We start from the raw sequence: 14,000 nt of genomic DNA, 5'->3' as shown, positions 1-14,000 counted from the left end.
TATTTAGTTGTAAATCAACATGTTTTAATAGTTATATCAACCAATGAAAATGCACTTTTATTTAGAAACTAACTAGAGTACAAATGGAACAGATGAAAATCAGTGATTTCAAGGCTTTCCACTTGTCGATTTAAATTGCTTTGATTTAAATAAATCCATCCTGTTTTTCTTCTTCCTTTTTTAACACCCCAGTTTCTTGCCAGACATAATTAGCCTTTTCATAGCATTTAGGAATGTATTTTTATATTTTCCAAATATGTATTGATTTTTAAAACTGCTGTGTATGCTGAAGAATTTTCTGTAACGAACATTGTTCTTTCTCTTGGGTGTCTAAACTGAACCTGTGGAAGTCTTGTGTGGCTCACAAAATCAGATCTTTGCTTATGTTATTCCACTTCTACATGGTATGAAACCAAATCACATTATCCCTTCTACAGCTCATTTGGTAAGTGCAAGGGCCCTGGGTTTTTCTAAAATAAATGATGCCATGACTTCTAGAGACAATTCTTAGACTAAGTAAAGAAACTTAACAGAGTTTTCATATGAAGCATAATATATGAGGCAAGGACGCTTTTATATAGGGCTTAATTCTACAAGATACTGAACACTCTGGCCCCAGCCCAGCAGAGCACTTAAGTATATTCTTAACTTTAAGCAAGTAAGCAGTCCCACTGGTTTCAATAGAACTATTCACATGTTTAAGCGCTTTGCTGACTTGGAGCCAGTCTGCTCAGCACTTTGCAAGATTGAGCCCATAGTGCATTTGTGGTTTTCTTGGCTTTGCCAACAGCAGTATAATTTTCAGGGTGGAAAGCTGGCATTTGGTTAATGCTGGTGATCATGCAGTCTGCACTTTGAATTCAGGTAGCTACATTCTTTGACATCCTGGTTTCCACTGGAAACAATATCTTTGTAATGTTACTTTTCTGTTTTATCAGTCAGATCCACATCAGTTTAGCCACTGCTAATGTCCCCCAAGAACCGGGAACTTTGTCTTTGCTAATCTTTTTTCTTCCCCAAGAAAAACTTACAAAATGAACTTTTATCATTTGTGTAGTTATTGTTAATTATTCAGTATCAGTGCCTCTGATGGGATACTTTTACTTCTTACTCCATGGGAAATACAGTAACACAGTACGTGCCTTTATTGCTTATTGGTCAAGTTTTCCATCGGGCATCTTTGTGCTTTCCCTCAGGCCACACCTTGAAAATGGGAATTGCCCTTTGTAAAAATCTCCCAGGCCACTCCGCTGTCCCCCTTCAAACCTACAAATGCCTTCTAAATGGTTAGGTATGCTGGGCCTCTTGTTTATTACACGAACCAGACTTGTCTCAGTTACTTTGTGCTTCCCCTGTCTTTTTGCTTTATCTACATGTTGTCTCTTGTTTTATACTGGGGCAGGAATCATCTTTTAAAATATGTGTGTACCATACGTAGCATAATAGGGACCCAGTCTGTGATTGGAACCTCCAGGCACTACACCAGTGAAAGTATTTATTCATTAATTAATAATTGGCTCTTTCATGGCACTGCCATGAACCTAGAGTGAAGGCCAGCATAGCGTACTGCCCTAGGAGCAGCCTACTAGGAAGACTCACATTCACAGTCACCTTCCCAGCCACTCTGAAGAGAGAGTACACTATGTTAGGACTATACCTAGTGCAAGGTACGTCTTCTGATATGCTGGCACAGCTATGCTGCCTAACACACCGGAGGGGCAGAGGGTGTAGAACCAAGACGCCATCCCTTCCCACACACCTGTGGTGATGGGAGAACTACTGGCTCTGCAGATCCTGCTTCCCCTCCCGTACTTGGAGTGGTGGTAGGGGAAATTGGCACAAGGGAGTAAGGGGCCACTTTATGACATGCTTAGGCACTGTGCAGCATGGGCCATCATTTGGCCCAAAATTATACATATATAATTTTAAAAAGGAGGAGGAGGAAATTGGCAGGGTTGGGTGTGACAAAACAAAAGTATTAGTCCTTCTCAATTTTTTGCATTCTGTGGATACAAATTCTGGATGAGTTAATTTTAATAGAAGTTAGAGTAATGAATTTATAATTTTTATGATCCAGAGATGTAGTCCACTGCCCCAGAGCTGTGGAGCTGTTATCTTTTTTTTTTAAAGAAACTTTCCCTCTCAACACATCCCGAAAGTGAAGTTGTTGTGAAACTGCCGAGTTTATAAAAGGTTGCCAACTTTTCAGCTTGACAGTTTCAGTGGGTCATATAAATCTTTCCACAACTCAGGACTAAATTGAAATCTGGGATTAGCATAGTCCTTGGATTGGCACAATTTTTGTCTTTTAAAAACCTGTAGGTGAAAATAATTTAAAATAGATCTATATCTATCTTTTGAGATATCTGCTGTTGTGATTGCACTGCAAGGAATGTTTAATTCATTGGTTAAAATCAGATGCATTAGGCACTCTGTGTGCCATCTCTGATGGTACGCTGCACTTTTCAGAAGGAACCCTGCACAGAAGGAATGTCAGTCATTAAATTTATATTCTCTAAACTTTGGACATTAATCACAAAGCTCTTAATTGTCAGAGTAATTCTAAACCACTGGGCTACCTTCTACGTTAGGGAACTGAAAATCATAAATATTTACCAGTGTTTTGTATTCTGGGTGTAAATGTGCCTCTTTAAATTCTAATTTTAGGATAGGGAATGACCTCTCTAGAATTGCAATAGAATTTTCATTAAACAAATATAACAAGTACATGGAAAAAATCAACCATCGTCGAGGGAGCTATTAATAATTTGTGGGCGTTTTTTCCACACAGTGTGAAATAATCTCTCTACAACTATTTGTTTCTTTCCAAAGGTGAAAACGTGAAACCTTTTACTCCAGAGAAAGCCAAGGAAATTGTGATGTCTCTACAACAACCTGCAGTGTTTTGTAACATGGTTTTTGATTGGCCAGCATTACATTGGAATGCTAAATATCTTTCTGAGGTGTTGGATGGAAAGAAAATACAGTTTAGGATGGGAATGAAGAAAACGGACACAGGTAGGATTTTAGATGGCATTAGGTTACATTTAGAAATTCTGTTTAATATCCTCCTTAATCCTCTGCAATGCTTTCGTGCCAAATGTTCTTTTCACAGTACATTACATATAACAAAGATTGTGGGTGAGAGCAATGAAATGGGAGGTTTGTTTTACCCAGTGATGTCTCATCTTTCTCTCTCACCGGCTCTTTTTTTCCTTTTTAACATTTGGATCAGTAAGTCTAATGGTTAGAGCTGACTTCTGAGAATCATAAATTCTGGTTTCCTTTCCTTGCTCTGTTACATAGTTGCTGTGTTGTCATCCTTAAATCACTTAGATGATTTAGATTGTAGAAGATGATTTAGATGTTCAGAGGTGCTGAGCATCTGTACTCCCATCCCCATAGGAGTTGCTGGGCTGAGCATATTTGAAAATCATGCCATTAACCAATCTGTTTCTTCATCTGTAAAATGCAGATAATCCTCATCTGTTTTATGGGGAGTTTAATTACTGTTTGTTAAAACATTTTGAGATACTCTGATAAAAGATGCTATAGAAGTACAAAGTGTTAATAAAAGCATTTGTCATAGCCACTCTGAGCTTCAAGACAGCATAGAAACGCAACCTCCCACTTTAAGAATATGACTTGGGTTAATTGTGGCTTTGCCGAAAGCCCCATGTATACCCTGCCTCAACAGCAGACTGAAAAGTAGATTGTGAGTCAAAGCCACAGCCTGCCTCCTACTTTCTCCCTGCTCAGGAGGTTGGGATATACTTTGCTCCATCCCTACATCTGCTCCAGGGCACACCCCCAGCTCAGAGGTGCAGCTGCACTAGCCATTGTGTTGGAAGGGCAGAACCAAAGCTCTATCCCTGTGTGTGAAGGAGGGGTGGAATGAAGCAGCCTTTTAGAGGCTACTGTCTGTGGTTACATTCGGGTCCAGACAGGACATTATTGAACAGCTCTGAGTCTATCCAGTAGAAGGCAGTGTCACACACACTAGCTAACTAATTAGGAAGAATTATTTATTTATTTAATGAGTCAAAGCAAGACCAGGAATTTAAAAGTATGTAACAAGTATAATGAGATACTAACAGCCATGGAATTGACAAAGTATATGTTGGGTTATTGTAGAATACAAGAACTGTCAGATATGTACTACTTAGCATTTTATGTTTTCAAAGCACTTTACAAACCAGAATTAACCTTCACTTCACCCCTTTGACATGTAGACTCGTGGTGAGAGCATTGGACTGATAGGAGACCTGGGTATTAGTCTATTCCTGGCTATGCCACCCACCTACTGGATGACCTTCAGCATGTCATTCCCCTGTGCCTCAGTTTCCCCATATGTAAAATGGGGATAATGACACTGACTTCATTTGTAAAGCTCTTTAAGATCTATTGATAAAAAGTGTTATATAAGCAGCCATTATTATTATCCTAGCCATTTCACAGATGGTACCATATTGATACCAATGGAACTAGCACAATACAGGTAATGGCCATGAAGCTCTCCACAATGCTCTGGTAATGTACTTCCACCTTAACATGGAGGAAACACTAATAGGAACGAAAGGGTAATTTAGTCTCAGTGTCTGTCAAATCTTAGGCATCTTTCTTGAGGTTGGTAACTAGAGTTCTAGTTGTGAACACCTGTCAAGAATTGGACTGACACCAACTTACTTGATAAGAGTCCTCGTATAACAATGACTTTCAGTCATGGATTCAAAACAGTTATCGTTTTCATATTTTAAGATAAAAGTCCTCCTATGTCTGGCCCTTCATTGCTGATCCCTGGAGGCAGCCGGTCTCTAGGAAGTCAGTTTTGTCTCCAGGATCACACCATTAAATGCTGATAGAGATTGCAAATGTCTTTAAGAAAATGAGTAGAGCCCTCTGGGGTTGTACTGTAGCTAAGTGAGGATCTTGTAACAAAAAGCATTACATTTTAAGAATTTGTTAGATAAGCCACCTAAGAGTCTAAAGTAATATATTTGTGTGTATTGTTGCTAGAAATAAGTAGGTTTTTTGCTGTCTTGTGCATTAACATTGTTTTTCTGAGGGGTGTGCTTGGCCCTTTCTTTCCTATCACTGTTATCCAGATCCAGGGTCACTTGTCCAGACAAAAATGAGGTGCTGATGGTACGATAGATTCTAGGGAGGAACTGGAGGATATAGCAAAAATTCTATTGGCCCCTCTGAGTGTGTTCACCTGCCATTAGTCACCTGAGTTTACAATTTAAGGGTGTTAGATGATTCTAGCCATGGTCAGCATAACAGCCAGGATGGCTTGTTCCATCCAGGCCTGGCTAGGAGGTTGCAAACATTCATTTCAGATATAGATATTGTCTATGTTCATTGCCTCAAGATTAGACTATTGGTATGTGCTCAGCCTGGGGTTACACCTGAAATCCATTCAGAAGCTGGTTCAAAGTGAGACAAATTGCTTGTTTAAAGGGGGATTTTGTTGCAAGCCAACAGTATTATCACTCTAAACTGCACTGGCTGCCTATTGGTTTCTGGCAGGAGTTTAAGATGGTGATTTTGATCTGTAAAGCCCTAAGTGGCCTGGGACCTGCCTACCTGAGAGACCACCTATTACTTTCTAACACAGTCAAGCTGTAGCTTGTGGAAGCTCCCAAACTGAAACTAATTCAGTATAAAAGAAAGGGAGCTGCTGGCAAGCGCCTGGCTCTGCACTTGCTTTTCCTGTTAGTCTGAAATAGCCAGTAGCCAACTGATCTTCAGTGTATGTTCCATGGGCCAGATGTGGAGAACAAGCAAGATATCTGTATTGTATGTATGAATATGATAGGTGCCTCAGCTTACCTGCTGATCTTATTCTGTCTGATTACACAAAGTTATATCAAAGAAGGCTGTTAGGAAAAAACAAGCAGGGAATAAAAACAATGACAAAGATTCATCCAGAGAGAATACCAAGGGTGCTCGAGAGATTATTGATCAGGAAATGCCTACCTGCCTAGCTCTAGCCAGATTAACAGCTTTATTTTCTCAAGGCCAGAATTTAGGATCAAAGGGACATTAAACCACCAAAGCCCTCTGCCTAGAGCAGTGGTTCCCAAACTGGGGTTTGTGAACCCCTGGGGATTTGCAGAACATTACAGGGGTTCACCAGAAAAATTTCACTAATGGCAACCAGAGGACCCTGGGAGAGTGGGGCAGGGCAGTTTGGGCTGGCAGCCCGAGCCCTGCCCCATCAGCGGGGGAGCCAGCAGCCCGAACCCCAGCACTCCACCCGAGGCTGGCAACCCAAGCCCCAGGAAGAGCGGGGCCGGGCAATTGGGGTTGGCAGCCCGAGCCCCGGCGGTCAGCGGGACCTGCAGCCTGAGCTCAGTGGAGCTCAGTTGACCAGGGTGGTCAATGGGGTTCAGCAGCAGGAGACGTGCGGAGGAAATTTAAACTTAAATCCCTGGAAATACTCATTTTTAGGAGGGGGTTCACGAGATTTCGCAATTTAGTGAAAGGAGTTCGCTGGCTGTTAAAGTTTGGGAACCACTGGCCTAGAAGAAGGTGGGGGGAGCAGGTAGCAGCTGCTGAAGGTTAGTTTCTGACAGGATATGCTTGCGCTGCAATCAGGAGATGTGGTTGCAGCATGTATAGACATACCCAAACTAGCTGCACAGTCTCTTCCTCTGCCAGCCCAGAGATGGAGATAGCTGGACTGAGGGGAGCTTAGCAAAACTTGCAAGGAAAGGATAAAGTTTATGTGAGACAAAATGCATATAGACTTTCATTGTTTTGACCCTTTTCTCTGCTTGCTACAATACCTTTGGATGAATAAACAATAGGAGAAGAAGCTGGTTTGGGGTCCCATTAATCAACTGTGGGCCACAGACTCCTAGAGAAAAGTTTTCTTGTAGGCGCCAAATAGAGCCGGCCCTATTGTATTACACAGTTGAGAAACAGGGAGCCGCAATGCATAGATCCAGTCCAAAAGTAGTTGAATTGTGGGGTTCCAGCCTCAAAAGAGGCGAAAGCCAAGCCTGTCACCTGAGAGGTGCAGTCAAGAGGGCCTGCGAAGGGAACTGAAATGCATCATGCCCTGTAACCATGACACCATCTGCTAAGGCGCTGGGGGAAGGCTGGGGGCTTGGGTGGTAATGGGATGCCGGATGCGGTGGTCTACTCTTTGGATGTTTACAACCCTGGCTATTTAATTTAATTTTGGTATAGAATCATAGAATATCAGGGTTGGAAGGGACCTCAGGAGGTCATCTAGTCCAACCCGCTGGTCAAAGCAGGACCAATCCCCAATTAAATCATCCCAGCCAGGGCTTTGTCAAGCCTGACCTTAAAACTTCTAAGGAAGGAGATTCTACCGCCTCCCTAGGTAACGCATTCCAGTGTTTCACCACCCTCCTAGTGAAAAAGTTTTTCCTAATATCCAACCTAAACCTCCCGCACTGCAACTTGAGACCCCTTGTCCTGTCCTCTTCTACCACTGAGAATAGTCTAGAACCATCCTCTTCGGAACCACCTCTCAGGTAGTTGAAAGTAGCTATCAAATCCCCCCTCATTCTTCTCTTCTGCAGACTAAACAATCCCAGTTCCCTCAGCCTCTCCTCATAAGTCATGTGTTCCAGACCCCTAATCATTTTTGTTGCCCTTCGCTGGACTCTCCCCAATTTTTCCACATCCTTCTTGTAGTGTGGGGCCCAAAACTGGACACAGTACTCCAGATGAGGCCTCACCAATGTCAAATAGAGGGAACGATCACATCCCTCGATCTGCTGGCAATGCCCCTACTTATACAACCCAAAATGCCATTGGCTTTCTTGGCAACAAGGGCACACTGCTGACTCATATCCAGCTTCTCGTCCACTGTCACCCCTAGGTCCTTTTCCGCAGAACTGCTGTCTAGCCATTCGGTCCCTAGTCTGTAACGGTGCATTGGGTTCTTCCGTCCTAAGTGCAGGACCCTGCACTTATCCTTGTTGAACCTCATCAGATTTCTTTTGGCCCAATCCTCCAATTTGTCTAGGTCCCTCTGTATCCTATCCCTGCACTCCAGCGTATCTACCACTCCTCCTAGTTTAGTATCATCCACAAATTTGCTGAGAGTGCAATCCACACCATCCTCCAGATCATTTATGAAGATATTGAACAAAAACGGCCCCAGGACCGACCTTTGGGGCACTCCACTTGATACTGGCTGCCAACTAGACATGGAGCCATTGATCACTACCCGTTGAGCCTGACAATCTAGCCAACTTTCAACCCACCTTATAGTGCATTCATCCAGCCCATACTTCTTTAACTTGCTGACCAGAATACTGTGGGAGACCGTGTCAAAAGCTTTGCTAAAGTCAAGAAACAACACATCCACTGCTTTCCCTTCATCCACAGAACCAGTAGTCTCATCTTAGAAGGCGATTAGATTAGTCAGGCATGACCTTCCCTTGGTGAATCCATGCTGACTGTTCCTGATCACTTTCCTCTCGTGTAAGTGCTTCAGGATTGATTCCTTGAGGACCTGCTCCATGATTTTTCCGGGGACTGAGGTGAGGCTGACTGGCCTGTAGTTCCCAGGATCCTCCATCTTCCCTTTTTTAAAGATTGGCACTACATTAGCCTTTTTCCAGTCGTCCGGGACTTCCCCCGTTCACCACGAGTTTTCAGAGATAATGGCCAATGGCTCTGCAATCACAGCCGCCAGTTCCTTTAGCACTCTCGGATGCAACGCGTCCGGCCCCATAGACTTGTGCACGCCCATCTTTTCTATATAGTCCCTAACCACCTCTTTCTCCACAGAGGGCTGGACACCTACTCCCCATGCTATGATGCCCAGCGCAGCAGTTTGGGAGTTGACCTTGTTCGTGAAGACAGAGGCAAAAAAAGCATTGAGTACAATAGCTTTTTCCACATCCTCTGTCACTAGGTTGCCTCCCTCATTCAGTAAGGGGCCCACACTTTCCTTGGCTTTCTTCTTGTTGCCACCATACCTGAAGAAACCCTTCTTGTTACTCTTAATATCTCTTGCTAGCTGCAACTCCAGGTGTGATTTGGCCTTCCTGATTTCATTCCTACATGCCCGAGCAATAATATTATACTCTTCCCTGGTCAGTTGTCCTATCTTCCACTTCTTGTAAGCTTCTTTTTTATGTTTAAGATCCGCAAGGATTTCACCGTTAAGCCAAACTGGTCGCCTGCCATATTTACTATTCTTTCGACACATCGGGATGGTTCGTCCCTGTAACCTCAATAGGGATTCCTTGAAATACAGCCAGCTCTCCTGGACTCCTTTCCCCTTCATGTTAGTCCCCCAGGGGATCCTACACATCAGTTCCCTGAGAGAGTCGAAGTCTGCTTTCCTGAAGTCCAGGGTCCGTATTCTGCTGCTTACCTTTCTTCCCTGTGTCAGGATCCTGAACTCAATCAACTCATGGTCACTGCCTCCCAGATTCCCATCCACTTTTGCTTCCCCCACTAATTCTTCCCAGTTTGTGAGCAGCAGGTCAAGAAAAGCTCCCCCTCTAGTTGGTTCCTCTAGCACTTGCACCAGGAAATTGTCCCCTACATTATCCAAAAACTTCCTGGATTGTCTATGCACCGCTGTAGTGCTCTCCCAGCAGATATCAGGAAGATTAAAGTCGCCCATGAAAACCAGGGTGTGCGATCTAGTAGCTTCTGCGAGTTGCCGGTAGAAAGCCTCATCCACCTCATCCCCCTGGTCTGGTGGTCTATAGCAGACTCCCACCACTACATCACTCTTGTTGCTCACACTTCTAACCTTAATCCAGAGACACTCAGGTTTTTCTGCAGTTTCATACTGGAGCTCTGAGCAGTCATACTGCTCCCTTACATACAGTGCTACTCCCCCACCTTTTCTGCCCTACTTGTCCTTCCTGAACAGTTTATATCCATCCATGACAGTACTCCAGTCATGTGAGTTATCCCACCAAGTCTCTGTTATTCCAATCACGTCATAATTCCTTGCCTTCACCAGGACCTCCAGTTCTCCCTGCTTGTTTCCAAGGCTTTGTGCATTTGTATATAGGCACTTGAGATAACCTGCTGATCGCCCCTCCCTCTCAGTATGAGGTAGGAGCCCTCCCCTCCCAGACTAGATGACCTCCTGTGATCCCTTCCGACCCTGATACTCTATATGATTCTATGAGATTCCACCACCTCCCTAGGTAACGCATTCCAGTGCTTCACCACCCTCCTAGTGAAAAAGTTTTTCCTAATATCCAACCTAAACCTCCCCCACTGCAACTTGAGACCATTACTCCTTGTTCTGTCATCTGCTGCCACTGAGGACAATCTAGATCCATCCTCTTTGGAACCCTGTTTCAGGTAGTTGAAAGCAGCTATCAAATCCCCCCTCATTCTTCTCTCCTGCAGACTAAACAATCCCAGTTCCCTCAGCCTCTCCTCATAAGTCATGTGTTCCAGTCCCCTAATCATTTTTGTTGCCCTCCCCTGGATGCTTTCCAATTTTTCCACATCCTTCTATGTGAGTGTGTGTGTGCTTTGTTATACTGTTAAGTAGTTATTCTCTGCATGGATTGTTATTTTTAAATACTTAAGGTCCCTAGAAGTGTGAATGGATGTTTTGTAGGGTGGTTTTTGTTTTTTTGTGTTTTTTTTTTAACATAAATCAAAATAAATAAAAAGGTGGAGCCATGCACCTTTATTGGAGCCTTCAGGTACTGCATTTTCCATACTTCTACTTAGAGGCCCTGCATTGCAGACACCATCCTTCTGGATGGAACAGCAATTAGCATCATACAATCAGAGAAATGTAGGGCAGGAAGAGACCACAAGAGGTCTTCTAGTCCATCCCTTTTCACTGAATCAGGATTAAATGTACCTAGACCATCCCTGCTAGGTATTTGTCTAACTGGTTCTTAAAACCCTACAGTGACAGGGTTTGTATAACCTCCTTAGGTAATCCTATTTCAGTGCTTAACTATCCTTATAATTAGGAAGTTTTTCCTAATATTTAACCTAAATCTCCCTTGCTACAAATTACAACAATTACTTCTTGTACTACCCTCAATGAACATGGAGAACAATTGATCACTAACCTCTTTATCACAGCCTTTTACATATTTGAAAACTTATCTCCCCTCTCAGCCGTCTGTTAATGCCAGTGCTTAAGCAGGTAGGTGAGATGATGTTCTGCACAAACTACTCCATCTTATTAACAAGTTTGAGTTCACAGCACTAGTGCAGGGAATGAGAGATCAGTGACAGGCATCAAACTCAGATATCATCAATGTACAGCACTGCTAGCCCAGTTTAGAGTTGTTTGGTTTAGTCTAAGAATTCTCATTTTTAAAATTCTTCAGTCACTAAATAGTCAGAAGCCTGTTCGTGTTCCTGCTTTCCAATTCTGATCACTGACAATTGCATGCATGCTGCTGTAGACTTCTCCGTTTTTCTAGACTTTCTAAATACTTGCTTTTGTTGTTGTTTATTATTCATTATCCACAGTGCGATAGATGCTGAACCAAACGTAAATTAAACCAAGATCCCTGTCCTGAGGAAGTTACAGCCTAGAAGCAACAGTCTTCAACGGTCTGGAGGACTTACTGTTCATAGTTGGAATTTTTCAAATAAAGCTTTGTGTGAAATACATGGAAAGTTAGAAATACCCTTATTTCTTCACTTTAAAATAGTTGCTTCTGTCTTATCTCATAAACAGGCAGTGTCATGAGCACTCTTTGTTCTCATCAAAATAATTCAGATATTGAGCTGCCTTCAATAGTTCTGATACCTTTTATGTAATTTTTACATCAGCCCATCCTTTAGCAAAATGATGTACACTGCATTAATGACTGGATATTTGGAGGCAGCATTCACCTGCAACACATAGGATGAATCAGAAATAAGATTTTAAGATGGGGCAGGGGAGTTTCTTGTGTCTTCAGTGCAGTTCTTGTGCAGGGAAAAGTGATTTCTGGAGGAAGCCCTTATATCGCACCAAGCCAAGTTATATATTGCTAAATACTAAGCTTATCTGACATTCATAGCTAATAAACTTGAAAACAAGCTGGACGGAGAGCTGCTACCAACACTACTACAGTGGAAAACGACAGGGTGATAGTGAAAGTTTGTAAGGGCTTGTCTTCACTACCGCTGGAGCGCATCTGATGAAGACACGCTGTGCCAACGGGACAGCACTCTCCCACCAGCTCAATTACTCCACCTCAATGGGAGGCGGAAGCTATGTTGGTGGGAGAGTGTCTCCTGCTGATAGCTCAGTGTAGACGCTGCTTTAAGTCGATCTAACTTACGATGCTCGGGGGGGGTGGCTTTTTCACACCCCAGAGTGATATAAGTTGCATCAATGTATGAGACTGTATGGGAATTGCCATGATAACAAAATCAGAGCAATGAGGAATTTCCCCAGAGCTCTTACTATTGTGCAAGAATAAAAGGATTCCCTTATTAAGCAGCTGCGTGCAAGTTGTCCATGGTTAAATTACTGCTGTTTCATTGCCATTCAGGCAGCCTGTAGTAATTTTTTCCATCAATAATGGTTGTAGTACAGTATGTAATCTTTCATTTTACAGTCTGGATGAGTATATCTGAAGCTGGCAGGACTAGCTGTGATGGGAAATGAAGGTCTCTGATAAGCCAAAGTTGATGAGCACTATGATACAGCAACGTACGCCTTCCCATGTTACTTGACCTTGACCTGAAATAGTGTACCAGAATCTTCCTGGGACACGAGGGCAATGATAGTAAAACCAGTGTTCATGCTGATTCTTCTGTGCAGTGAAGACTTAAAATGCTCTGGTCTGTAATGGTGCCAAGCTTTATGGTAACAGAACTGATGATGCTGGTGATTTAACAGACTCACACAGTTGTTCCAACCCCTGGGTTCTATTTTTTTCCCCATCCTACTTGCTAAGGGTTTTCAGACATGCTCAGCATTAGCCTAACTCTGCTCCTGCTGAAGTCAATGATAAAAATCTGCCATTGACTTCAATGGGAGCAGAGACAGCCAACGTTGGAGCTTTGCAAAATTCCACCCAAAGCGGGAAATTCACCCATTAGCACAGAGGCCACTCAAAGGCTTTTGTGCCGGGGGACTGCCATCATACCCCTAGCACAGGGCACATGTTTGAAGGCAGAGTAGCTGTGCAAGGGGACCTGTGCAGTGGGGAGGTGGTTTCCATATCTGCTCTGAATACATTTGTGTGAAGGAAAGAGTTCAGGGCCTCTGACTCCACTGTTACGTGAATCCATTGGCTAGGAATCCCAGTGTACAAGGCATGGCGGTACTGTGGACATTATTTCAAACTAAAGGCTGGAAAAGCAGCCATAGCACAGCTGCACTGCAGCCTACCCCAGATTTGGGATTGAATAACATCCTCTTCAGCAGCTTTTTATTAATACATTCCAAAGCCAGAAGGGACCATTGTGGGCATCTAGTCTGACCTCCTGTATAACACAGGCCATAGAACTTCTCCAAAACAATTCCTACAGCAGATCTTTTTGGAAAATATCCAATCATGATTTTAAAATTATCAGTGATGGGGAATCCACCACAACCCTTGATAAGTTGTTCCAGTGGTTAACTGCTCTCACTGTTAAAAAATGAAACCTTATTTCCTGTCTGAATTTGTCTAGCTTCAACTTCCAGCCATTGACTCATGTTATCCCTCTGTTAGATTGAAGACCCCATTATTAAAGATTTGTTACCCATGTAGCTTAAAGAATGTAATCAAGTCACCCCCTTAACCTTCTCTTTCTTAAGTGACATAAATTGTGGTCCCTGAATCTATCATTATAAGGCATGTTTTCTTATTTAATCATTCTCATGGCTCTTCTCTGAACCCTCTCCAATTTATAAAAATCCTTCTTGAATTGTGGACCCCAGAACTGGACATAGTATTCCAGCAGCGGTCAGGCCAGAGCCAAATACAGAGGTATAATAACTTCCCGAACTCCTACTCAAGATCCCCCTGTTTATGCATCCAAGGATTGCTTTAACCCTTTTGGCCACAGCGTCATACTGTTGG

The 14,000-nt window shown here is 43.0% G+C and overlaps 1 protein-coding gene across 2 annotated transcripts in view; it reads left to right on the top strand.

Moving 5' to 3' along the window:
* The window catches only part of HSPBAP1 (HSPB1 associated protein 1), an 87,708-nt gene that overhangs the window by 27,433 nt on the left and 46,275 nt on the right, over positions 1-14,000 (top strand). For both annotated transcript variants that reach the window (XM_084643545.1, XM_084643546.1), the window contains exon 2: positions 2,833-3,018. In XM_084643545.1, the coding sequence (XP_084499671.1) occupies positions 2,833-3,018 (186 nt within the window). The remainder of the gene's footprint in view (positions 1-2,832; positions 3,019-14,000) is intronic.

Source organism: Lepidochelys olivacea (assembly GCF_965140295.1).
Source record: "Lepidochelys olivacea isolate rLepOli2 genome assembly, chromosome: 11".
Taxonomy (NCBI): Eukaryota; Metazoa; Chordata; order Testudines; family Cheloniidae; genus Lepidochelys; species Lepidochelys olivacea.
This window is presented reverse-complemented; position numbering and strand designations above follow the sequence as displayed.